Here is a 24,259-nt window from a genome sequence, read left to right as displayed (position 1 = left end):
TCTTCTGCCTTGCTTTAAAGCCCTTAAGCGGCCTCAGCAGGGCCAGCTGCCCTGGCGCCCGCCCTTCTTTCTAGGGCACCTGCTCGTCTGCTTGCTGCGCATGCTCAGAAGCACCTCGCTGGAGGAACCTCCATCCCAGTCTCCACCTTTCTTCCTGTGCCTGTTACTGCTAGCGTGTGTTTATTTACTCATTTTTATTTCTTTGGTTTCTGATCTTCCCCGATGTAATGTCAGCTCCACGAGGTGAGGGTTGTTTCTCATTCACCCCGGCATCACTAGCTTGAATAGTGTCTGGACGCTGCGGAGCCAGGAAATGAATAAATTGATTTCGTTCTTGAAAGAAATTACCTAGGGTATCTTCTAGACAGTGTATCCTGTGTCTTTATGAACTGATCATTCTGTTTCTGTCTCAGCCTCTTCAGAGTCCAGAAGGTATTTCAGGAAGGGAGACTTGCCTTTGTCTTATTATATCATGACTATTATTATTAAGGAGACCCCCCCATAGTGTTTGAGATAGCAAATAAATACTAAATGTGTCTGTTATATAACACGCACTAGTCCATTTTTCATTGCTAGAATACCCAAGGCAAGGTAGTGATCAATAAAAAAGGTTTATTTGGGCCGAGCGTTGGTGGCACACGCCTTTAATCCCAGCACTCGGGAGGCAGAACCAGGCGGATCTCTGTGAGTTTGAGGCCAGCCTGGTCTACAGAGCGAGATCCAGGACAGGCACCAAAACTACACAGAGAAACCCTGTCTCAAAAAAAAAAAGAAAAAGTTATTTGGGCTCACTAGTCTGGTAGTCCAAGGTCAAGGGCCAGCATCTGGTGACAGTCTTCTTAGGGGAGGCGTCCCGAGGCAGCCCAGAGCATCATACTGTAGGAGACAGAGATGAATGTTTGTGTGTCCTATCGGATTCAGTCCTGGGGAAGCCACCAAGATCGAGTCATGGAGTCTCCATTCTAAAGACCTCTTTGAGTCCTAATTACCTCTCAAAAGTCCTGTCCAAAAATACCATGGTCTCTGGAGTTCCCACCCTCTTTAATACTTCACGATGAGGATTACAGTCTAAATAAGGAACACCCAGAGAAAAACACCTAGGCTATGTTTACTGTTTTCGTTTTGTTTTTTTGGGACAGGGTCTCACTATATAGCCTTGGTTGGCCTGGAACTCACTCTGTAGAGCAAGCAGGCTGGCCAAGAACTTAGAGAGATCTGCCCGCCTCTGCCTCTGGAGTGCTGAGGTTGAAGGCGTGCGCCGCCACTTATATTTACATTTTGACCGAAGGAGACAGGCCACGGTAGACACTCACTGGGACTGGGTTGGGGGTTCTGTGAGTCCAGGCAGGTGGGGAAGCCCAGACCCCATTCTGTCGGCAGGAACTGTTGCTTGCCCGCTTCTGTTTGAGAAACAGTGCTTCTGGGAGCTAGGGAATCTTGCCTGCTTAGGGGTCTCTACTAATGGCTTTGGAGTCCCACCCCAGCAGGTCTCCAGTCAGACACAAAAAGTACCGGAGGTTATTTAGACACTTCAGTGACTAACACCAAGCATGCTTGTTCTCTTAGGATGCAAGCCCTTCCTGCATCTCTCATTTCTCCTGCTCTCGCCCTCACAGAAACTATAACTTTCAATTCCACTTCTTTTTTTTTTTAATTAGAAATTGATTATTTGTAGCCAGGTTCATTCTCAGGCCATTTTTGTGACGCTCAGCCCAAGTTCTCACAAGACTCTAAATCCGGTGTGGGGAGCTGCTCAGGGGGCTGCTGGTCCACACTTCTAAGGAAAGAAGAAAATTACCTTGTTTTCATTTTTATTTTTCATTTGAAGAAGAAAACTGTCAGGTGACCTGGTGAAACTCAGATCAGCTGTGCTGTTTTGCCCGTGTATTTAGAAAACACCCTATGGAAAGACTGAGTTTCTGACTCTTTAAGCTCCGGGCAGGGTGTTAGATTCGTGCTTCTTGTAGGTCGTGCTTGAGGCAAAGCAGAGAAGACACAGAGTGAGCCTGGCTGGCACAGAGCCTACCTGGGAGCTCCCGTTCTAGCTGCTGAGTCAAAGGGAAACACCACCTCACCATCCCCTGTCCTTTCTGTGTCCCTTGGCTAATAAAATACTGTTGGGGTAGGGGGTGGGGGCGGTCTAGATACAGTCTCCCATGGCCCGAGCTAGCCTTCGACTGGCTATGGAGCTGAGGATGACCTTGAACTCCTGATCCTCCTGCCTCCACCTGAGTGTGAGGATTACAAGTATGTGTCACCACACCTGGTTTTAGGTGATGTTGGGATGTTGGGGATCATGTATGCAGGGCAAGCACTCTCTCAGCTGAGCTACGTCCCCGGGCCCTGACCCACCCTGTGCAGTGTGTATATGGGTCTGTTTCTAAACGATTGTTGTTGTTTTCTACCATATTCCTGAAGGAGCTAACAAGGGTACAAATCACACCCGCATGGTCTCTCCAAAGATAGCACAAATAAAGACTAAGCACCCGAGAGTGTGCTCAGCATTACAGTTCTTAAAGGAACCCACAATGAGATACCCTCGCACCCATGAGAACGACTCCTCGGAAAGATGAACACGTGTTGGCAGGCATAGGAAGGGAAGGAGAATGCCGTACAGTGTTGGTGGAATTAGTCCAACCACTTAGGAACACAGTCGCTCAAAAGGCAGTGAGCATGTGGCTCAGCAGTTTTATCTCTAGATGAGGACTCAAGAGAAAACATATTTGTACACAAATTTGGAAACAACCCAAATGTAAATCAACTGATAGAAAAATGTGGTATGTTTATATTGTGGAATATTATTCATCCATAAAAAAAGAAATACTTGTTTGTGGTATAATACGAGGGAAGATTGAACGCATCTTGCTAAGTTAAAAGAAGTCAGATATGAAAGCTACTGATTGTTTATGTGTAATATACAGAACCGGTGAAACTACAGAGACAGAAAGAATCGTGGTTCTCAGGGCAGGGGAGAATAGATCAGGACTGCTAATGAGCAAGGGATTATTGGGAGTTGTAAAACTTTGCTGGAATTAGAGGGTGGGGATGGCTTCACAGTCTCATGAACACACTAAAAACTACTAAACTACACTATGCAGACTAGGCTGGCCTAGAACTCATAAAGATCTGTCTGCTTCTGCCTCCCTAGTGCTAGAATTAAAGGTATGTGCCACCACAACTGGCTAAAATTTAAAAACAACAACAACAACAACAACAACAAAAACCCTACTAAACTGTGTATTTAAAAGGTCAGGGACAGGGGCTTTGATTCAGTCAGTAAGTGCTGGCTCAGCATGCACAAAGCCCTGAGTTCTAACCCCGGCGCAGCATAAACCAGGTGTGGTGCATTTGGGTGGTAGAGGACGGAGGGTATGAAGTGCAGCATCATCCTTGGCTGCATAACATTCAAGGCCAGCACAAGCTCCTGTCTGAAAAAGGAGTGGGGCAGATTTATGAGATGTAAGCTCACCTCTCCTTAAATAAAAGGAAACCTTGCAGGAAGGATGTTGAAACAAGAAAGATCTTAACAGGTTTCAGTGAGACTGCTATGACATTGGAGCTGTGGAGGTGGTTCAGACATTAAGATCACTAGTTGCTCTTCCAGAGGACCTGGGTTCAATTCCCAGCCCCCACGTGGTAGCTCACAACCATTTGGTACTCCAGTTCCAGGAGTTCTGTAGGCACCAGGCATACGGGTAGTTCACAGACATACATGCAAGCAAAACAAAACAAAACAAAACAAAAAAACAGCCATATACATAAATATATAAAACAAAAAGAAAAAAAAAGAAATGGGAATCCTCAGTCCTCATGGTGGGGGAGTCGGGGTAAGGTGGTTCACCTACTTTGGGAAACAGTATGAAAGAAAGTTCCTCAGACCTTGTTTATACAGCTAGCATGCCGCTCAGCAGTTCCATGTCAGCATGCTTATTGAAAAGAAATAAAATATATATCAGGGCTGGTGAGGTTGCTGAGTGCGTAGAGGCTCTCGTCACCAAGCCCAAGGGCAGCCCTGGAGCCTGCGTGGTAGAAGGAGAGGGACAGCTCACACGCACGTCCTCTCACCTCGTACCATAGCACACGCACGCACGCACGCACGCACGCACGCGCACACAGTGGCATGTGCACACACACATGCAAAGTAAAAGAACAAAGTGTCTATTGATAGAGAAACTTGTAAGCAAAAGTTCATTACTGCTTCATCTGTAGCTGCTGAAAGCTGGGAGCAAGGGAATACCCCTCAGCAGTAAACGAAAGTGGACACCAAAAAACCTCCTGCTCCATCAGAACCAGAACTATGCACAGAACGATTCTGTTGGGTGTCGTTTCTAGGAAGGCAAAGCCAGGTAGACACCCCACACGTCGGTGCCCAGCAGTGGCCTGAGCTCACTCCAGCTCACTCGGCGGTGGTGGTAGCTGCTGAGGACAGACTGTCCTCAGGGATTATTTTATGGTGATGGAAAATGTTCTAAAACTGGATTGTGGCGGTTGGGTATACAAATGTTTAAATCTGCTAAGACCGTTGGATTGGATAGGTTTTATGGTATGCAAACGAAACCTCAAAAATTGATTTAAAAAAAAAATCAGTCAGTCTCAGACTCTGGATATTTGAATTTGGGAGAAAAACAAAACAAAAACAAAAACCTCTCCCCTCACCCCCAGACCCGACCTCCCACGGACGCCAGCTTCAACTTCGATGCCAACAAACAACAGAGACAGCTCATTTTAGAACTGGAAAACAAGAACAGGTGAGAATGCTTTCCCACCTGTGTCCCACAGCCAGTGTCCCCTTCTGTGGGGTCCTCATCGCCCCACAGACTACGCGGCTTGTTCGCTTGCTCTCTTTGCTTCTGTAAAACGGCCCCTTGTAACCGAGGCTGACCTCGAACTCACTGTGTAAGGCAAGCTGACTTGGCTGTCGGGATGCTCCTGCCCACCCCCCACCTACACCTCAAATGCTAGGATTGTGGATGGGTCGCCACACCCAGCTCTGTATGGCTCCTCAGTAGACAGGAGTGGCCCGGGACCCGGAGAGACACTGCATGCTGTCCGTTCACGCTGTCCTACGCTCCGTCCTGTTACCTCTAGAGAGGCTCTGTCTGAGGACTTGTCCCACCCACCAGTGTGTCCCCAGTAGCATATTGTTCTGTCTTAGCATCTCTTCATGGTCTGTTACACTACATGTATCCAGTCTCATTTTATCGTAAAAGGCCATTTTAAATGTTGCTAACAGGCCTCGGGAACCACATATTACACCACTATGCAGCGAGAGGTAGACCCCGGGACACGGGGACTGACCCTCGTGTAGCAAGCGCTAGGGAGGAGATGGCAGGAGTCAAGCGAAGGATAGAATGGAGGGAGAGTTGGGAAGTCCACATACGACCCACATTGGGAGGCTGCAAAGAGTTCTCTTTCCCTGAAGTGGAGCAGGGTAAATAAAACGTCCCAGTTACCATTTCCCCTTCCTGGAGAGGGTTCAGGTCTTGAGAAGAGCGTAGTCTGTGGGGAGAGCCCCCGAGGAGCCGTCGGGGGGAACTGTTGAGAAGGTATCCACTGCCTCAGAACGGAGGGGAGAGGAGGCACCAAGGGGGTAAAGACGTGGGGAAGGAGACGTCAGACACTAACAGCGTCTCCCGCCACCCCCAGGGAGATCCTGCAGGAGATCCAGCGCCTGCGGCTGGAACACGAGCAGGCTTCCCAGCCCACTCCCGAGAAGGCCCAGCAGAACCCCACGCTGCTGGCGGAGCTGCGCTTGCTGAGGTAGGCACGCATGCACCTGCTCCCAGGCTGCAGCCTCTGGTGGGGGTGTCTGCACGGGGAAGCCAGCCCAGTGGGATAGGATCTGTTCAATGGCAGAACCTGGAGCGTCAGCGCAGACTGCCTGAGAGTTCGGTCCACCACGCTGGAGAACATGGTATGAGGATGACCTGTAACGAGTCATCTTCCTCTCTGCCACAGAAGCACGTGTGTTTCCCGTAAGTGGAGACATGGAAACCCGCCATATGGAAACCAAATCCGATGTCTTAGTTCTTTCTTACCAGAGCTCCAGATTCTTGAATAGTGTGCCTTGCTGTTTCTGTTGTAGCATTTAGAATTCTGCATTTGATACTTCATTTGGGGGAGAGAGAGGGGGAAATAAGATCTCATTCTGCAGCCCAGGCTGGCCTAGAACTTTTAGTGTTATGTAGTACAGGCTGGCTTTGAACTTGTGGTGATCTCCTTCCTCAGCCTCCCCAGGGCTAGGATTATAGGCCTGCACCACCATGGCTGCCTCATACTTCCTCATGAATGTGCTAGCATCTGGGATACACATAGCTGAATAGCAGAGTTTTTCAGGTGCTTTCTTTATATCCTTAACCATGATTTCAGTTAGGTAGGCAAAGTGATTATTGGTTCTCTGCTTGTATCCTGTCATTTAGATTTTTATCATCAAGAAATAAAGCATAAAGAACTGAAACCATTCAGATGAATACAATTAGCCAGTTCCGAGTGTCCTTCCCCCAAAGCTTCATTTCAGGCCAGACATGTCAGTGCACACCTTTAAACCCAGCACTTGAGGCAAAGGCAGGAGGATCTCTATGAGTTCAAGGTCGGCCTGGTCTACATAAGTTCCAGGCCAGCCATGGATGCATAGTGAGACCCTATCTCTGAGGGGAAAAAAAGCTTCATTTCGGTCTGTGATTTAGTTAGGCTGGTTTTTTGTTTTGTTTCGTGGCCCCATTGTTCACTGCCACACGTTTGGGTTGGTCACCTGGTAGGTGCTTTACTAAGAAAGATTGAGGAAGCAGGTACTGACTCCAGCAGAGGGTAAGAAGAGTCATCCATCAGCTTAGGACACACTTGCTTCACTTCCTTCGCTCAGCTCAGGTACAGGTGACTGTTTATCTCTAGAAAAGCAGAAACCGTCGTTCTGGAATCTGTTGCCAGAACTGTAGTTACCGGAAGGGTCTGGTGACAGTATAAGGACCTGAAAAGCACTGCGGATTCAGTCAGCTGAAGCTGGCTCCGGAGGTGCCACACGAAGCAGCAAGAAGCAGGAGTTTAAGTCCGAGGGGGATCTATGACTTGAGAAGTCAGGAGTCTAACTCAGAAACAGCTTCTGTAGCATGAGGCAAGGAGGCATGTTTGACCACTGAGCTAGGCCAGTTGTCTGTACAGGTGCGCACACACAGTACAAAGCCAATCGCAGATGAATTAAACAGAAAGACAGAACCTGAAAACTTCTGAGAGAAAGCACAGAAGAATTTCTTTAGGGTTTTGGAATGGAAAATGGTTGTTCAGAGTTACTTACAATGGAAAGAAACTGGTAAAGCTATCTACATAGATAATAAGACCAGCGGGGCTAAGGATGTAGCTCAGCTGGCAAAGTGCTTGCCTGGCACACACAAAGCCCTGGGTTCAATCCCAGCACAGCGTAAACCAAGCATGGTGGTGCATGCCTGTAACCCCAGCACTTGGGAGGTGGAGGCAGGAGGAGCGTAAGTTCAGGGTCACCCTCAGCTGCAGAGAGTTTAAGGTCAGCATGAGATGAAGGAGACATGTCTCCAGCAAAACAAGACGGGATTCACCTGTAGGTATTTCGTGCCTTTTTGGTTTTGACCTGTCTATATGAGTTCAGGACCTGCCAGTCACAAGTCTGTTTCCTCCACCTCCCGGGCAGGCAAAGGAAAGATGAGCTGGAGCAGAGGATGTCAGCGCTGCAGGAGAGTAGGCGGGAGCTGATGGTACAGCTGGAGGGCCTGATGAAGCTGCTAAAGGTAAGAACCTGTGTGCTCTCCGCCCACCACATCTCTCACCAAACAACATGGGACCTCAGCTTGACCATGAACAGTTAGTTTTCAGGTAAACTTGCGTAAGTGGAGCCTGATCGGGTATCAGTCATTGATATTAGCATAGAGTCTACAAGATGCATTAGCAGGTAAAGGTGCTTGCTGCCGAGCCTGACCATCTGAGTTCAAACCCCGGGACCCACAGGGTGGAAGGAGAGAACTGACTTCTGCAAAGTGCCCTGACTTCCAAATGCATGCACACACACACAATGAATAAATAAATAAAATAATAGTTTTAGAAAGAGTAATGTTGTTAATTGCTTTGGCTCCGTGATTAAGAGCACTGACTGCTCTTCCAGAAGACTCACATTCTACGCCCAGCACCCACATGCAGCTCACAACTCTTTGAAACTCCAGTTCCAGGGGATCCAACACCCTCTTCTGGCTTCCACGAGCACCAGGCACCCAAGTGGTGCAAATACATAAATGCGAAGAATACACACAGGAATAAAATAATTGCAAATAAGGACGTTTGTCAATCAGATATTAACTATGTATAAATGAAAAATATTTCTTAACTCCTTAGTTTCTTTTATGACAAGTTTTCAGATAGCCTATCTAAATATTTGGCGAACATCAATTGTCCTCTTTTTAATAAGAAGTTCAGCAGCAAACTGTATTAGGATGTTTACAGAGAAGCAGCACCAGGAGGGTAGTTACAGCTATAGAAGGGGATTTATCATGGAAAGTAGCTTGCTCCATCATGGAGGCAGAGGCATCTACTCGGGAGACACAGGAAAAGCAGTGGTGTGATCCAGTGTGTCTGAGACCTGAGGACCTGGGGTACTGACTGTGTCATCCGAATCCAGGAGGTGGATTGTAAGGAATGGGTGGTGGGTCGACCTAAGTCCTGGAGTCTGGGGGGCCAAACCCAGGGGAGCCCCAGTGTGGATCAACAACACCCCTCCCGAAGAGAGAACACACTTGTTTTCTTTGCCTTCTGGTTCCCTCCAGTTCCTCTGTGGTCTGGATGGTGTCTTTCCCTATTGGTGAAAGCAGATCTTCTGTCCTTGGTCTTCTGGTTCCAGAGCCAAGCTCTTTTCAGTACTCCCAGGACAGGCCTGGGAATACTGTAATTTCTGTGCCTAGCCTTTAACCCAGTCAGGTGGTCCTAAAGGTAAACATCACGTAATCCAGCTTACTCATCCAGAGTCTTTACTGTATTGGGGGGGAAAAATCAGAATATCCACTCTAGGTTTAGTGTATGGAAGAAGTGAATAAACCCACATTTTGGCTTTTTCAGTGTTTGCTGGAAAGCACATTACAGCCCCTTACTCTAGATCAGAGAAAGGCGATGGTGTCATTAAATGTCCTCACCTGCACGGTGTGTCAGCGCTGGAGACTCAGTGGATTGTGTGGCAGAGATTTGAGGACGGTTGCCTGTGCTGTTTAAGGTCCTACCCGTCAAGGCTGCGTCCCCACCACATAGTACAGTCCGCCACAGCAGCCACAGCCCGCTGAAGAGAACGGACTGAATCTGTGACAAAGAGGAGTTATTAAAGATTTTAAAAAGCAGGGTTGAGACAGTACTTGGCAGGCTAGAAGAGCAAGACACTACATGATGATAGGAGACTTGTGTGATCACCAGGCCCGAGGTGACAGGGGTCCACCTAAGAGTGGGAACTCAAGAAGGCAGTAGCTGAGACGTCTCCTCAGTGTCTACATTCTAAGCCAGCCCCTTAATAATAATAAAGTGGGTCCTGGCGACTGGCAGAAATGTTCTGTTTGTGTTGGAAACTGATGTTTTACTTCCTCAAGCAATTACTTCTTTCAGTCTGGAGCTGAGGTTTTTGGTGTTTTTTTTTTTTTCCCCTTCCTTGTCCTAGTATTTGGTTTATTTTACATGGACGGACGTGTGTCTGCATAGACCCTGTTACAGATTTCTTCTCAGACATATTTCAATTGTCTAATTTCAAGAGAAACTTGATCGGTCGAGTTCCCTGGAGTCGTCAGGTACTCAGCTCAGTGGCCCCATCCCCAACTCACGACAGCAGCTGTGTACATAAACAGTTGTCTCATGTGATAGCTCTCGCCTTGAGAGGTGTTGAAAGCTCCGCCTTATGGAGTTGGCACACTTGTAGGCCAGGAAATGGTATGAGCATGCCCCTCCCGTTCCTGTGTCAACCTCCAAATGTTAGCCACACATGGATGAGAAAGTGCCCAGCTGTGATTTTTGGTTTGCTTTGCTCCGGTTTTTTGGAGACAGTCTTACTATGTACCTTAACTGGCCTGGAACTCAGAGATCTGCCTGCCTCAGACCTCTCAAGTGCTGGGGTTGTTGTGCACCACTGTGCCCTCTCTGGCCCTCTGAGGGCACCTGTATGCAGATGGTGCACATATAGACAAGCAGGTGCACACACATATACATAAATAAAAAAATAAATCATAGGCCAGGTGGGTGGTACACGCTGTTAATCCCAGGACTTGGGAGGAGGAGGCTGGGAATCTCTAGGAGTTCAAGGCCAACCTGGCCTACATAGTGAGACCCTGTCTCAAAATAGTAGTAATAATTACTATTAATTATTATTATGAGTCTATATGTTTTTCAAGTTTCTAAATGTCACGTTAAGTAATTGATGAATAATGACTAGACCCAGTCCTTGTCATCAGTCGCTGTCAACACCCTTCTCCTTTGTTTTTTTCTTTTAATGATATAATGTCATTGACACTCAGGTACCAACGTTCTATACGTTTTCTTTATATTTTTTCTTGATGCATCAATATGTAACTAACCTCTGTTTCAAACTACTTATTTAATCTGTAAGTATATGTCAACTTTTCTGTTTTTAACTCTTGCTTCCAATGTTTTTACTTCATTTAAATTTTCTAATATTGCGTTTGTGTTGGTTTTTAATACAGACTCCCGCCCAACAGTGGTGGCACACGCCTTTAATCCCAGCGCTCGGGAGGCAGAGGCAGGCGGATCTCTGTGAGGTCGAGGCCAGCCTGGTCAACAGAGCGAGTTCCAAGATAGGCTCCAAAAGCTACACAGAGAAATTCTGTCTGGAAAAACTGAAAACAAACCAACAAACAAACAAACAAAAAAGACAGACTGCCGTAGAACTTACTTGTAGCTCTAGGCTGGCCTTGAACTCATGATCCTTCTGCCTCAGCATCTTAGAGTTCTGGGATTATAGGCATCAACCACTATGCTTGGGTTTGACGGTCAGTGTCTTTGGAGACGATTGCAATAACTATGTTATTACTCTTCCACCACATAGAAGAGATAGATTCACGTATTTTTAGGGAACATAAACTCTTCTAGATTTGTGCCTCATCATTAAGATATCATGACACCCTTTAAATCAGGTTAGTTCTGTCTCTTGTCATCAGTCCATGCTGACTGATTCTAGTGGACTGATACAGAATGCTCTCAGACCTTATAGCTGACCCTTTTACTGTGCTGACAGAGCCCTAAAGGCTTTATGTGACTAACTCTTGTGAGTTTGTGTAACACCAGCCTAGGGAACACTTTGCCAGAATCTACCCTCTTTCAACTAGGAGACCTCCTCAGTCCTGAGAACACTGCCCTGTCCATCAGCCCATCCCAGCCTGGCCCATGTTTCCCGGATAAGTCTTAATAATAATAATAATGTCCTGGGGCAACCTACACAGCAGAGTGAGCATGGTGTGGTTTTAAAACATTATTTCTGAAATTTCCATACTTTGTGTCAAGACTGATCTTGAGACAGTCCTCCTGCCTAAGCCTCCCACGAGCTGGGAACCCAGGCATGAGCCAGCACAGCAGCTTCCCTGTTGTGTTAAACCGAAGCCGTGGTATCTTTGTTACCAAACCTGAGGCGCATGGTAATACTTAGCAGTATTCTTAGTATAGCCAGGATTTCGGCCTGTGAAGATTGCCCCACCCTCCTGACCACTCTCACTGTATAAACATGACTGGCGTTGAACTCACAGAGATCCTTCTGCCTCTGTCTCCTCGGTGCTGGGATTAAAGTTGTGCGCCACCATGCCCAGCCCATCTCAGTTTCTGTTTCAGCACGTAGTGCCAGCAGTTTTTCAATTGCTTAATACCTCTCCTATGGCTTCTTCTTTGCCCATTGAGAGCTGGAGATGCACTTGTCTCAGACAAGCATCCTTCCAAGCCGCAGCTTAGCCCCTCCATGCTGCAGATGTGATGGGAAGCCTCTGACTTCGCAGGTGACCCAGGCAGGCAGTGCTCAGGGTCCCCGGTCTGCCTACTGGGGTAAGTCCCAATGCAGGCAGCTGGCTTTCAGCATAAAAATCTCCTTCCCCAGCTGAACTGGGCCTCCAGGGATTTCTTGGTGCTCATTGAGTTTCGAGTCCATATCTGTCTCTCCCTTGCAAGAGTAAAAAATATTCTCCATGTTTCCCCCTGTCCTTTGTGTAGTTCCTTTGCAGTACCAAATCACTTTGCCCTCACGTCCAGACCTGCAGACCCTTCAAGAGCAGGAGCATATCCATGCCTGTGTCCCTCCACCCATGTATGGTGGGGACCACTGCACCCATGGACCCAGCACGGGGGGTGGAGCCATCACAGCCACACATTGATTCATATACTGGGGCGCCATGGAGGCTCCCTGACCACAGTTACCCATGATGTAAAAAAAGGGTACAGAAAGAAAAGGCAAAGAGACCAGACAGACAGTGACTGAGGAGCTCAGGACCAAGGCAAGAGAAACTCTAAAGGTTTATCTTTACTTCCTTCAGCTTTTTTACAGTTCTTGGTACTGCGTTCATCTGTCGACCATAGTTAGCATCTGCTCCTCTACCTGCCCTTACTGTAAGGTTATAAAAGAGAAGTTAATAAAGAACTGAGATTGAGAATCCCATTCCTCTCTCCCTCCCTCAGACAAGCCCTTGTCATGTAGCCCAGGCTGTCCTAGAATGCGGCTTCCTCTTCCCTCTGCCTTCCCAGTGCTAGGTTTACAAGCATGTAATACAATGCCTAGCTCTAAAATTCCTTTTTACCTTCCCCTGGGGCGGGGGGGGGGGGGGGGGGGGGGGGGGGGGGGGCTATGTTTTATTTTATTTGTTTTATTGTGACATAGTCTCATGTATCCCAGTCTGGCCTTTAACTTACTATGTGGTCAAAGATGGCCTTGAACTCCTGATCCTTCTGTCTCCATCTCCCTAGTGCCAGAATTACAGTCATGAGCTTCCATACCTGGTTTATGTAGTGCACAGATCAAACCAAGAGCTTCATGCATGCTAGGCAGGTACTCTACCAACCAGGCTACACCCCAGTCCTTAGAATCCTTTTTCTGAAAGGCCTTCCAGGGTCTTGAAGCCGTTTCCTGTTCAGTGGGGGACATGGGCATGTATGTGCATCCCCGAAGGAAGCAAAGCAGCTCGAAAGCGAGCCGACTGGTGCAGCTTCAGCGAAACTGGAAAAGAGGACAAGCACGTGTGATCAGGAGGAACTGTTAGACGGGTCGCTAAAACAGTGGTTCTCAAATCGAACCCAAGACTCTTGGGACACATTTTGAGTGTCCCCACCCCCATCAGAGCTTTGGCTTAATGAATCTCAGGTGTGGCCTAAAATATTCCCCTCTGAGATGACCCCAGGTAATCCTGATGTTGGTGGTCCTCGTTCCACACCAAGTACAGCTGCCCTAGAACTATGGACCTAAACATATACGAGCATTGTAAATGGTGAACTACAGTGATAATTGGGATTTGAAGTTGAAATTAAACTTCCTCTTCAGTTTCCCTTAAGTAGTTGAGGCTCTAGGCTGGCCAGGCCCTCCAGGAGGGTTGAAGTCGATGGTTCCTAAGACTCTTTGGAAGTCATGATTGCACTCATTAACTGGTTGGGACCGAGTACCGTCATCTACCGTATCCTACCGGCCTTCTGATGAATCCGGCCATTGCTCTCCAGACCTGTGCGTGGCCACAGTTTGCCCAGTTTCTCCTGTCATTTCTCCCCAGTGTCTGTGGTGATGGGCATTAATTTCTTTCTTTTTCTCCTCTGCCTCTTTCCATCGTCAACACCTCTAGGAGGAAGAGCAAAAGCAGGCAGTAAGTGGACTTCAGAATTCTCCTCTGGCCTCTCCTCCCTTTGCATGTTCCTCCGTTCCTTGTGTCCATGTCTCATACCTTCCCCTTCGAGCCTTGCATCACTGATCTCTGAGGAGCTGGTTATGTGTGAAGCCCTCAGAAGTTTCCCGCTATGGTGGTGTGCCATGGCCTACGCCTGGGCTGTGCTTACCTAAGGGAGCATGTTCTTACTTTTTGAATTTGTGCTCGTTTAAATGTGCATGCTCAGCCAGGCTACCACTGCGTTTTCATGTTCTTTTATTTTCTGCTGGTTTTATGTCCCGAGTGACCTTCAGTGCTTGAAACAGCTTTCCAGGTGGTGGAAGTGACCTCAGGTCCAAATGATGTGTTCTAAATGAATATGCATGAAAGGAAGTGTTCCTTGGATGGTTGTGGATATCCTATGGTTGCAAATAGGCCCTGGCTCCAGCCGGCCTTCCTGACCAAAGTAGTGATATTTCCTGCTCTGAGCCTTTGAGGGCTGGGAAGTCAAGTGACTCGGGGTGTTCTGAGTTATTGGCATGGTTGTTAATTAATTAATGATGTTTGGGACAGTTAATATTTGATTTTGTTTTTCTTGATAACTGTTATCCTACACACAAAAAAAAATTGAGGGCCTGTCCATTATAATAACCTGGGATAAACTAAATTCAAGAGAGAAATATGAAATACTAATTCTAAAAAGGACTATAAAACATTTGATTTAAAAATGACCCATCTTTTGAGGCTGGAGAGATGGCTCAGTAGTTAGGAGCCCTGGCTGCTCTTCCAGAGGACTCAGGTTTGGTTCCTGTCTCTCACATAGTGACTCACAACTGTCTGTCACTCCAGTCCCAGGGAATCTGACGCCCTCTGCTGGCTGCCAAGGTCACTGCCTGAACATGGTTCGCATACATGCGGGCAAAATACCTATACACATAAAATAAAATGAGTAACAATTCTCCATCTTTTTCAGAAATATGGATTTATTAATGTGTTAGATTTATATATGAGTATTTCCGGCTAGGAGAACGTTGGTGGTGAGTGGCAGAAACAAGGGAAGAAAGCATTGGGCCCAGCTAAGCACCCAGAAATCCCATGGACTTGAATGTCCTAAGTTTGCCTGGTGTGGTTCTTGCCTGGTTTGGTTCCCGTTTCCTGAGTCACACAAAGTTTTTTTGCACTTGTCCCTCGATAGGTACATTCACCTGAGCAAAACAGGAAGATGAAAAGTCAAACCCAGTTTTAAACATTGTTGCTAGAAGGTGACAATGTAATCACTTCCATCCTCCTTCATTGATGAAAGCAAATCCCACGGCCACATTTGACCAGAAGAGAGTCAGGAAGTGTGTTTCCAGCTTGTTTAGAAGTCAGAGAGATGGGCAGTGGTGGCGCACGCCTTTAATCCCAGCACTCGGGAGGCAGAGCCAGGCAGATTTCTGTGAGTTCGAGGCCAGCCTGGTCTACAGAGTGAGATCCAGGACAGGCACCAAAACTACACAGAGAAACCCTGTCAAAAAAACAAAACAAAACAAAACAAAAAACCAAATATACAAATGAACAGATAGATAAAGAGATACATACAGCAAGGTCCGGGAGGTCCCTAGTGCCAGAGTTCTTTCTATGCGCCGAGGACGCTGTCCCCTGGCATGTGGATGTGTTCACTAACCCCTTTGTCCTGGGTGATGAGGTTCTGTTTCATAGGCATGATTGATTCAGTTACTGGCCACTGGTAATTAGCTTCGTCTGGATTCCCCTTCCTCAGAGGTCTGGAGAGGGCGACAAGTTCTAACACTGAATCATGCTGTGGGCTTCCTAGCAGCCAGCTCCTATCCTGAAAGCTGCTTTAGCATATAGACACTCTTATCATTCCGGTGATCCGAAAGACTTTTAGAAGCTCTTGTGGCTGAACCTAGGGCAGAAGACCAAATACATACTTGTTAGATCACAGTATGATAAAGTCGATTTGACTTTACAAGGACTTGAGAGTGGTGGATAGAACTGCTACTTTATAAACTCCGACGCTACCCCCTCCGCTTGCCCCTTGACACCTGCAGCAGGTCGGGGACCTGACACCAGCTGCAGCACTCGGGAGAACGGGCCCTGCACCTTGCCTGGGCAGCACAGTAGAGTTGACCCTGTAGACAGGCACGGGTGAGCCAGCCCTGAGGGCGTGAGATTGGCATAGCTGGTACCACCTCCTTCATCCGTGGTGTGGCGGTAGGAGTGAGGGAAAGATGGCCTCCCCTGCAATGCCTGAGGCAGGTGGGAGAGCTGGCCCTGAGGTAAGAGCAGGGAAGTTGTTCTTGCTCCCCACCAGGGACAGCAGCACTCAGGACAACAGGTCCTGCATCTTGCCTGGGCAGCACCGTAGAGCCAAACCTGTTGGCGGAGGTGTGGGTGAGCCAGCCCCAGAGCTATGAGCATGGGAGAGCTGTTGTCACTACTTGTCTGTCATGCGTTGGTGTGGGCAGGGGAGAGATACTCTCTCCCACACACACACACATGTAGCAGGTGGGAGAGCTGGCCTTGACGTCATAAGAGCAAGAGCGCTGTCTCTGCCCCTCACCAACTACAGCACTTGGGAAGAGTGGCCCCTTCGCGTTACCTGGGCAACACAGTGGAGCTGGCCCTGAAGGTGTAGGTGTGGGAGAGCCAACCCTGAGGGTGTGAAAACAGGAGAACTGGCCCCGCCCCTTGCTGATCTCTGCAAGGGGTGAGCCAGCCAGGGCAGTGCTGGAGAGCCCCCCCCCCCCGGTGGTGAGGGCAGGGAAGAGCTGGTGGGCTGACCAACCCTGCAACTACCCAGGCCCAGAACCAGGGTTATGAGGTGGCCCACCCCAACATCCACCTCACGTGTGATCTGCTGGAGCATGCGAAGGGACCGGTCCTGCAGACCCAAAGCTGCAGGATCTCCACGACACAGGGCAACCACAGGATATCCAGGAAGAGTCCCAGTGAGGGCTCAGCATCGATAGTGTAGCAGAAACCAGAGGCCTCAAGCCAGACCAATGACTCTTTGCGATGAACACTTGCACATAAAGATATATGGGTGAAAGGACTGCGTGACTCACTATACCACATTACAGCTTCCATGATGAGATCCCCCCTCTATCTCTCTATCTCTATCTCTATCTCTCTATCTCTCTCTCATCTCTATCTCTCTTAAATTTTATTTTATTTAGGTAGGGGAGGTTACAAGGCCAGAGGGTGGATACAAAGGAAATGAAGGGGATCAAAGTGCATGATGTGAAAGACACAAAGAATAAATAAAAAGAAAGTTAAAAAGAAGCTTTGATGCTAGGGGTCAGAGGTGTAGCCCAGTGGATAGAGCCATCCTTAACATAGATGGGGCCTTGGGTTCCATCCCAAGCACTGGAAATAAAAGAATAAATAAATAAGCACAGTTATCGAGGCTAGGACTCTGTCTTCAAGTCTCGCCCACTTTTTCTGTGCCGTGAGTAACCTTCCCTAGCAATCCTTCTGTCTTCCACTTCCTCCCCTTCTCTTTCCCCAGATACAAAGATTAGAATTAAGGGCAGAACTGCCTGGCTGCCTCGGGTCACACTGCTCAGCTGACGGTTGACTCGGTAGTTTAAGAAGTTCTTTAGGGGCTGGAGAGATGGCTCAGAGTTGTTAAGAGCACTGGCTGTTCTTCCAGAGGTCCTGAGTTCAATTCCCAGCACCCACATGGTGGCTCACAACCATGTATAATTTGATCTGGTGCCCTCTGCATACATAATAAATAAATTGAGAAAAAAAAAAGTTCTTTAGACTGGGCCAGGCGACTCAGGGTTAGTCATGTCCAGACACGTCATGAGACTGTAATTAAAGGACCTCGGCAGCTCCCTTCACTGTTCTTTCTCCAGGTCTCTAAGCCAGCCTGCTGCATAGCAGACAATAAATCTTTGCTAAGGGAAAGCCACTGTGAACCAGAAGACGGCGGCATGAGTTTATCGGTGTGTTAATTGTGAGGGGCAGACCCAGTTCCAATGCCGGTAGCGGTGATTCCCCTCCAACCGCTCTCGAGTAATAGGCAGATCCACTCAGGAGACGAAGGTCTGACTCAGAAATCCTCCTGACAGTAAGGAATCAGCCCTGTGTGGTGGTGCACGCCTTTAACCCCAGCACTCAGGAGGCAGAAGCAGACGGATCTCTGTGAGTTGGAGGCCAGCTGGGTCTACAGAGTGAGTTCCAGGACAGCATAGAGAGACTTTCTCAAAATGAATTAATTAAAATGAAAAAGACAGAAAGACAAATTTCAGTGCTTCTAAAATTATAGGAGTGCCAAGTTCATATATGGATAGGATATACTTGTATTAGTTCTGTCTAGAGAGCAGATTATATGAAATAAAATCGCCATTTGACACTGATAGCGTATAACATGCCGTAGGTCAGTTAGATCATTTGAAAATAATTTAATCATGGCTGAGTGGAAAATGCCAGTGCCGACAATCAGGGGGTGGTTGTAGGATTTGTTTGTGTGTTACAAGGCAAAGAGAGCCGCAGACTGACGACCAGACGGCCCCAGTGAATATGATCCCCAGCACACTTGACCCCGGAGCTGCTACTCTAGATCACGCTGGAAGGACTTGAGATGTGCAGTTCCCTTTGGAGACACCTCAGATCTGCATTTCCCTCAGTGACTCAGTATGCCACATAGTTTCAGTTCTAGATCCCCAAGGCTCAATGAAATAAGCTGCCTGTGGCCAGCGGTCCAGCTCTCCATGAAGAATGTGTTTCCTTGGGCATTTCTAGTCTCCTCTCATACAGCTCCTCCTCTGTTTCTCACAGTGTAACAGAAGCCCGAATCTACTTCCAACACAGCAAGGAGTTGCCGTCTAGTCCCCGACTCAGAAGTGCTTTACCACATCTATTACAGGCCGTGGACTTAGTCTGTTAGAGGATAAAAAAGGAAACCCGGCTGGGCGGTGGTGGCGCACACCTTTAATCCCAGCACTCGGGAGGCAGAGCCAGGCGGATCTCTGTGAGTTCGAGGCCAGCCTGGTCTACAGAGCAAGATGCAGGAAAGGCACCAAAACTACACAGAGAAACCCTGTCTCGAAAAACCAAAAAAAAAAAACCAAAAAAAAAAAAGGAAACCCAACACAAATTCCAGTCTCAATGATAGGAAAGTAATTTTCTGGTTAGTAGGAAAGTCACTCTTTGGTTGACACAGTGCCTTAAATACAGAAATACAAGCCAGGTCATCGACATCCTGAGCCTGAAATACACTCCTGCCACCCTGAGACTGCAGAAAATGTAGCTTCTGATGAGTAAGGATTGATGTTCGGCACTTCAAGACAATCCCACAAACCTTTACCGTGAGCCCCAGTCTCTGTGTGCACAGACTGGCCACCGAATCTAGTGGCCTGCAGACAGCGTGTGGAAGTCTACCCAGTGTGCTTATTTATCAGTCTTGTACTAAGCTCACAGTAGGGCCCCAGTGGTTCCTTGTTTGGGTTTTGTAAAAAGAGGAACTATAATTATACTCTCATAGAGCCCCTTGAACGCCAGCAAGGAGTTTTCAGTCGGAGTGATTAGAAAGGAAGAAATAATTCTTGGATCTGAGGAACATAGCCATGTTTCCATCACTCCATGAAAGGCGAGCCAGGAGAGTCTCATCCTGTACTGTATTTCTGTCTTTTCCTTTCCTGACCGTAATGTGTATACGATATGAAAACTGTCCCCCAGGAAACTCTCCACACACTAGGACTGGAGAAATTCTCCCTCCACTGAAAGAACGTTGAATTCTAGTCCAGGATACACTGTCTCCAGAACGCTACCTGCCATCTATATCTCAGCAGAGCATCCAAAGAAGAGGCGTAGTGAACACAGCTTCTAGGTTTGGAACCCCAGAATCTGGAAAAATGAAGGTCCCTGCCAGCAAACAAGTGGAAGCCGATTATCATTCCAGGCCAGGTGTGATCTTGGTTGTCATAGTCTTGGTTATGTGGCTAACCAAGCAGTCAAGTAGGAAGGCTTACTAGATAGTAGAGCTGTGCAGCTAAAACTCCTGTGGGAAAACTGGGCTAGCAAGGTAGATTTGGAAGTCCTCAGCGTAGAGTCAGTGTTGAAACCATCAACACAAGTCTCAGGGGGAAATGCAGAGTAGACAAAACAGAAGAAAAGGAAGGAAGAAAGTCGGGGAGGGCTGTGGATTCTCTGAAAAGCCCAGAGAATTTCAAGGGGATAGGAACTAAGACAAGGAAACCCTTGGATTGGACAAAAAGGCAGCGGTTACCAATAACCACCAAGGTTTTCTGTCGCGTATTAGAGTACAGAGTCCTCTGTTGTTTTGTGGTCCTGGAGTTTTGACCCGGGACCTCACACATGCTAAAGAAAGCACTCTATTGCCATGCTACATCTCCAGCTCTTACAGATAACCTCTCTAAAAATAAAAAACACAAAATTTTTTATGATTTCTTTATTTTTATTTTATGTGCATTGGTGTTTTGCCCCTTATATTGCCTGTGTGAGGGTATCAGATCCCCTGGAACTGGAGTTAGTGACAGTTGTGAGCTGCCATGTGCGTGCTGGGAGTTAAACCCAGGTCCTCTGGAAGAGCAGCCAGTGCTCTTAACTGCTGAGCCATCTATCTGTCCAGGCCCTGGTTACAAATACCTCTTTAAAAAAAAAAAAAAAGAAAAGAGCTTTTTCTTGCCCAATCATCATCCTGCCCCTCCTTCACTCACCTCACCTCTGTGAAGGAAGGTAAAGTGGATGCTAGTGAGTCGTATGTGAGCCGACAGCCCTTCTGACTGACAAGGCCTTGATGGTAAAACTCACTTGTATCTGAACAAGTGCGCAAACATTACAGACCTCGTTTTCTTCATCTGTAGCATCTACCGCCATAGTTCTTTGATGATAAAAGGGCTGTACGCAAAGAAGGGTGTACAGAGATCTAGTTGGTTTATGTGACTAGTTTCTTTGGTGACTTGGAAATCCACTGGCCTTCACTTCACTGTCTGGCTTCTCAAAATACTGCAAGCCTGCTAAAAGGAGAGATGTCACTCCCTCCCCATCACCGCCCAGCACCCTAAACTAATGGCAAAGACTGATGTGTGTAGTACTTGATGCTCATCCTCACCAGCCCTGGGAGGCAGATACAGTCATTCCCGTTCTGCAGATGAAGACTCTGAGACACAGGGGGGTTAAGTTGCCCGAGAGCACACAGCTAGCAAATGGCAGAGCTGGAATCTAGGTCCAGCTAGTGGCCAGGCCCAGACTGTAATGACCACATTATATGCAGCAGGCATGTGAAGATCTGGTGTTTTTGCCTTGGTTTTCGTGTGTGTGTGAGTAAGTGTGTGTGTGTGTGTGTGTGTGTGTGTGTGTGTATGTGTGTGTGTGTGTGTGTGTGTGTGTGTGTGTGTGTGTGTGTGTGTGTGTGTGCAGGTGCCCATGGAGACCAAAAGAAGGAGTTATATCCACTGGATCTGGAACTACAGGTACTGAGAACCAAACTCTGGTCCTCTAGAAGAGCAGCATGTACTCTGAGCCATCTCTTTAGCCCCAAGCAGAGTATTACTGAATAATAATAATAATAATAATAATAATAATAATAATAATAATAATAATAATACTTCTTCATACATACAAGTGGCATTTCAGCTGGCCTCATTGAATTGTGAAGTACCATTGGTAGGTTTGAGCCCCTGCCTTCTCACTGACCTAGCTTTCGAACAAGGACGAAATCCTCCCAGGGACCTGTCTAGTTTTGTTTCCCAGGTACATCTGGAGTTTTTAATGTTGTCCGTAGAAGATTTTTCTCTTAGTGAGGTTCCTGACCATTTTGCTGAGAATTGGCTTTGAAGTCCTGTGCTGGGCACTCAATGGAGAGACCATCTTTTATCCACTTTCTTTTTTTCCTTGAGTTTATTATAAGTTACAGTAAATTGTACTTGGTTCCAGAAATTCAGGATGCTGCCTTCCACCCGGGAAAATCAGTAGACGCCTTCCCTTCCGCTCCTTTGCATCCAGGAGTAAGTTCTGGCTTCTATTACAACTCTGTGTGACTCACAGAGAGACAAAATCATGGTGATTGGAAGCCAAATGTATGCCACTACCCCCTGCCAATGCTGTTGATCCACTTACAGAGCATCAGCAACCCAGAAGACCTCACAGGCCTCCACAGTGAGATACTGGTCATCTATGGGCCCTGAGTTTCCTGTCCTGGTGTAGGAACAAGCAGGTGTCCGTCCTCTGCAGAGGGACCATATGCAGGCCTCTTGGTGGCCTTCTCCTTCCATCAGATATACGATAGAGATAGATAGGTAGATAGACAGACAGATAGATAGATAGATAGATAGATAGATAGATAGATAGATAGATAGATAGATAGATAGATAGACAGGTAGGTAGATAGATAGATAGATAGATAGATAGATAGATAGATAGATAGATAGATAGATAGATATTCTCAGAGCAGAGAAACATCATAGAAATTCTCCTCAGTACTCTATGAGGAGTCTAGCAGCCAGGTTTGCCTTTTAAAGGTCATGCTGGACTGTTCTTGCAAATGGGCACTCGCTGAGGCAGGATGCTCAAGCGCCTCCTTCCCTGCTTCAGTTCAGCCCAGACAGAATGCATCCTGCTGCCTTCCTTACTGCTGCTGCTGGTCCCTGCTACCCTCTTATGCATGAGATGTGGCTCCCAGGCCGAGTCCTGACTCCCAGCGGTCAGATGAGGTGGTTATTTTCTCATCCTGCGGCAAGGCTGACTGCCTAGGAGACAGCCCACCCTCTCTCCACAGTTGGTGGTGCAGCTGCAGCTTCCCAGCACAGCTCCACCTCGGCGCCAACTCAGCTCAGGCCTGTGAGGCTTTTACCTGTTCTCCCAGGGAAAATGTCCTGAGCCCATTCTTTATCAGTTCCCATTCTCCACACAGCCACTGTTGCCTTGCCTAGATTTCAGACTCACAGCTCTTCTCTCCCCAGATTTTGTTTTTGTTTTTCTGAGAGGGCATCCAACAATCAGCAGCAAAAAGGCCAGTTTGTTTAATTTAAATACACTGCGGCAAAGTGAAGGTAATCGTCCACACAGGCCATCTGCTGCCTGGCAGGTATCCATGAGTCAGGGAGAGAGATGGAGACTGAAATGTCCTCTGTCCTGTTGCCATGCTACCAGCCTGGCTAGGGGAGGGGGAGTGTTCAGGGGAAGGAGGGCTTGCTCTCAACGTTACACTTTTTACCATAGGCTTCCTTGGGCTTGGCTACTTGACTATAAAGTGTACCAAGGAGATTACAAAAAAAATCTTACCTGTTCCATATGGAAAAGAAGAGAAAGAAGGGTTATTTATGGAGTCCCTACTGTGTGCCAGGCACCCTACTGGGGATGCCTAAAGACAGCCAAGAGCCGTGCCCTGGTCGTTTTGACTGAAGACAGTGCCCTTTTCTCTCTGCAGCTGGTCCTCTGGCAAGTCTCTGCCTCTGCGTCTGAGTTCTCATTCCTCTGGGGAGAGATCCCTGTCCTCAGCTCACCTTCTCTGGCATTCTCTGTACCTGTTCTGGCTCCAGTGTTCGTTCGATCTGTGTTCCAGATAAGGGAGGAAGTCATGATCTGCCTTGTCCCTTCCTACATTTCTTGTCCTTCCTGGAAATGAAATTGATTCTTCTATAGGAAATCACAGTAGCGCTGGGATTATGGCTCGGCAGTAGAGGCCCCAGAGTCCACTCTTCCTGAAGGGAAGTAGGGGAAATCATAGTTCACTTCAGTCGTGGGAAGTCTTGACTGATTCGTGTTCCTTCTGACCTCAGGACTGTGGGAATATGATCCAAGCATACTCAGGCTTCTCCTAGTCATTTGAGACCTTCTACTGATCTGTTTGTAGCCTGGTTGACCTCTGTGGGTCTCAATCTCTACATGCATAAAATGAGGTAGGACATAAGACCCTTGAATACATAATGTAATTTCTGCACACTTTTCCAGAGTCCAATGCAAAACTTTCATATCTTTGCTGGTTTGAAAATGAGAACTAGCAGTCTGGACTGCTGCTCAGGTTGGAATGTGCCTCTAGCTCTACATTCCCAGCAGAAGTGTTTCCAACTGTAAGGGGTGTCTGCATTCAGGGAACCTGAGTCGTAGGACATTTATCATGTGTGCTTGTTGGTTAGACATGTGATTGGCCATTCTGGATGCCAGCCTTCACTATGAAGTGTGCTACAAGTGGTGTGTCAGGAATCCTGAAAGTTCTGCATTGTGTGTTGCAGGGCTTCTCTTCTTCCCAAGGCCAATGGCCCTCCTACCTTGGAGCCATGAGGGTTTTTATTTTACTCTCAGATTCCCCTGCACCCTCAGCTACCCACTGTGCTGTTCATCCTGGACTAGTTGCTCTTAACGGAGAGCCTGGCAGTCCCCGTGGAGAGGGCATACCTTGACTACGGCCTTGCTGTTGAGGCAAAGGGCTAGTAGACTGTTCTGCAGTACCACAG

At 47.5% G+C, this 24,259-nt stretch overlaps 1 protein-coding gene across 12 annotated transcripts in view; it reads left to right on the top strand.

Annotated features, from left to right (window-relative positions):
• Positions 1-24,259, top strand: part of Dtnb (dystrobrevin beta) — a 193,176-nt gene that overhangs the window by 147,413 nt on the left and 21,504 nt on the right. For 9 of the 12 annotated variants that reach the window (XM_052746026.1, XM_052746036.1, XM_052746037.1 and 6 more), the window contains 4 exons: positions 4,663-4,748; positions 5,647-5,760; positions 7,661-7,757; positions 13,809-13,829. In XM_052746026.1, the coding sequence (XP_052601986.1) occupies positions 4,663-4,748; positions 5,647-5,760; positions 7,661-7,757; positions 13,809-13,829 (318 nt within the window). The remainder of the gene's footprint in view (positions 1-4,662; positions 4,749-5,646; positions 5,761-7,660; positions 7,758-13,808; positions 13,830-24,259) is intronic. The other 3 variants (XM_052746038.1, XM_052746035.1, XM_052746029.1) reach the window with 1 other exon arrangement.

The sequence above is a fragment of the Peromyscus californicus genome, unplaced genomic scaffold, assembly GCF_007827085.1.
Source record: "Peromyscus californicus insignis strain IS unplaced genomic scaffold, ASM782708v3 Scaffold_1__1_contigs__length_55948999, whole genome shotgun sequence".
NCBI lineage: Eukaryota > Metazoa > Chordata > Mammalia > Rodentia > Cricetidae > Peromyscus > Peromyscus californicus.
This window is presented reverse-complemented; position numbering and strand designations above follow the sequence as displayed.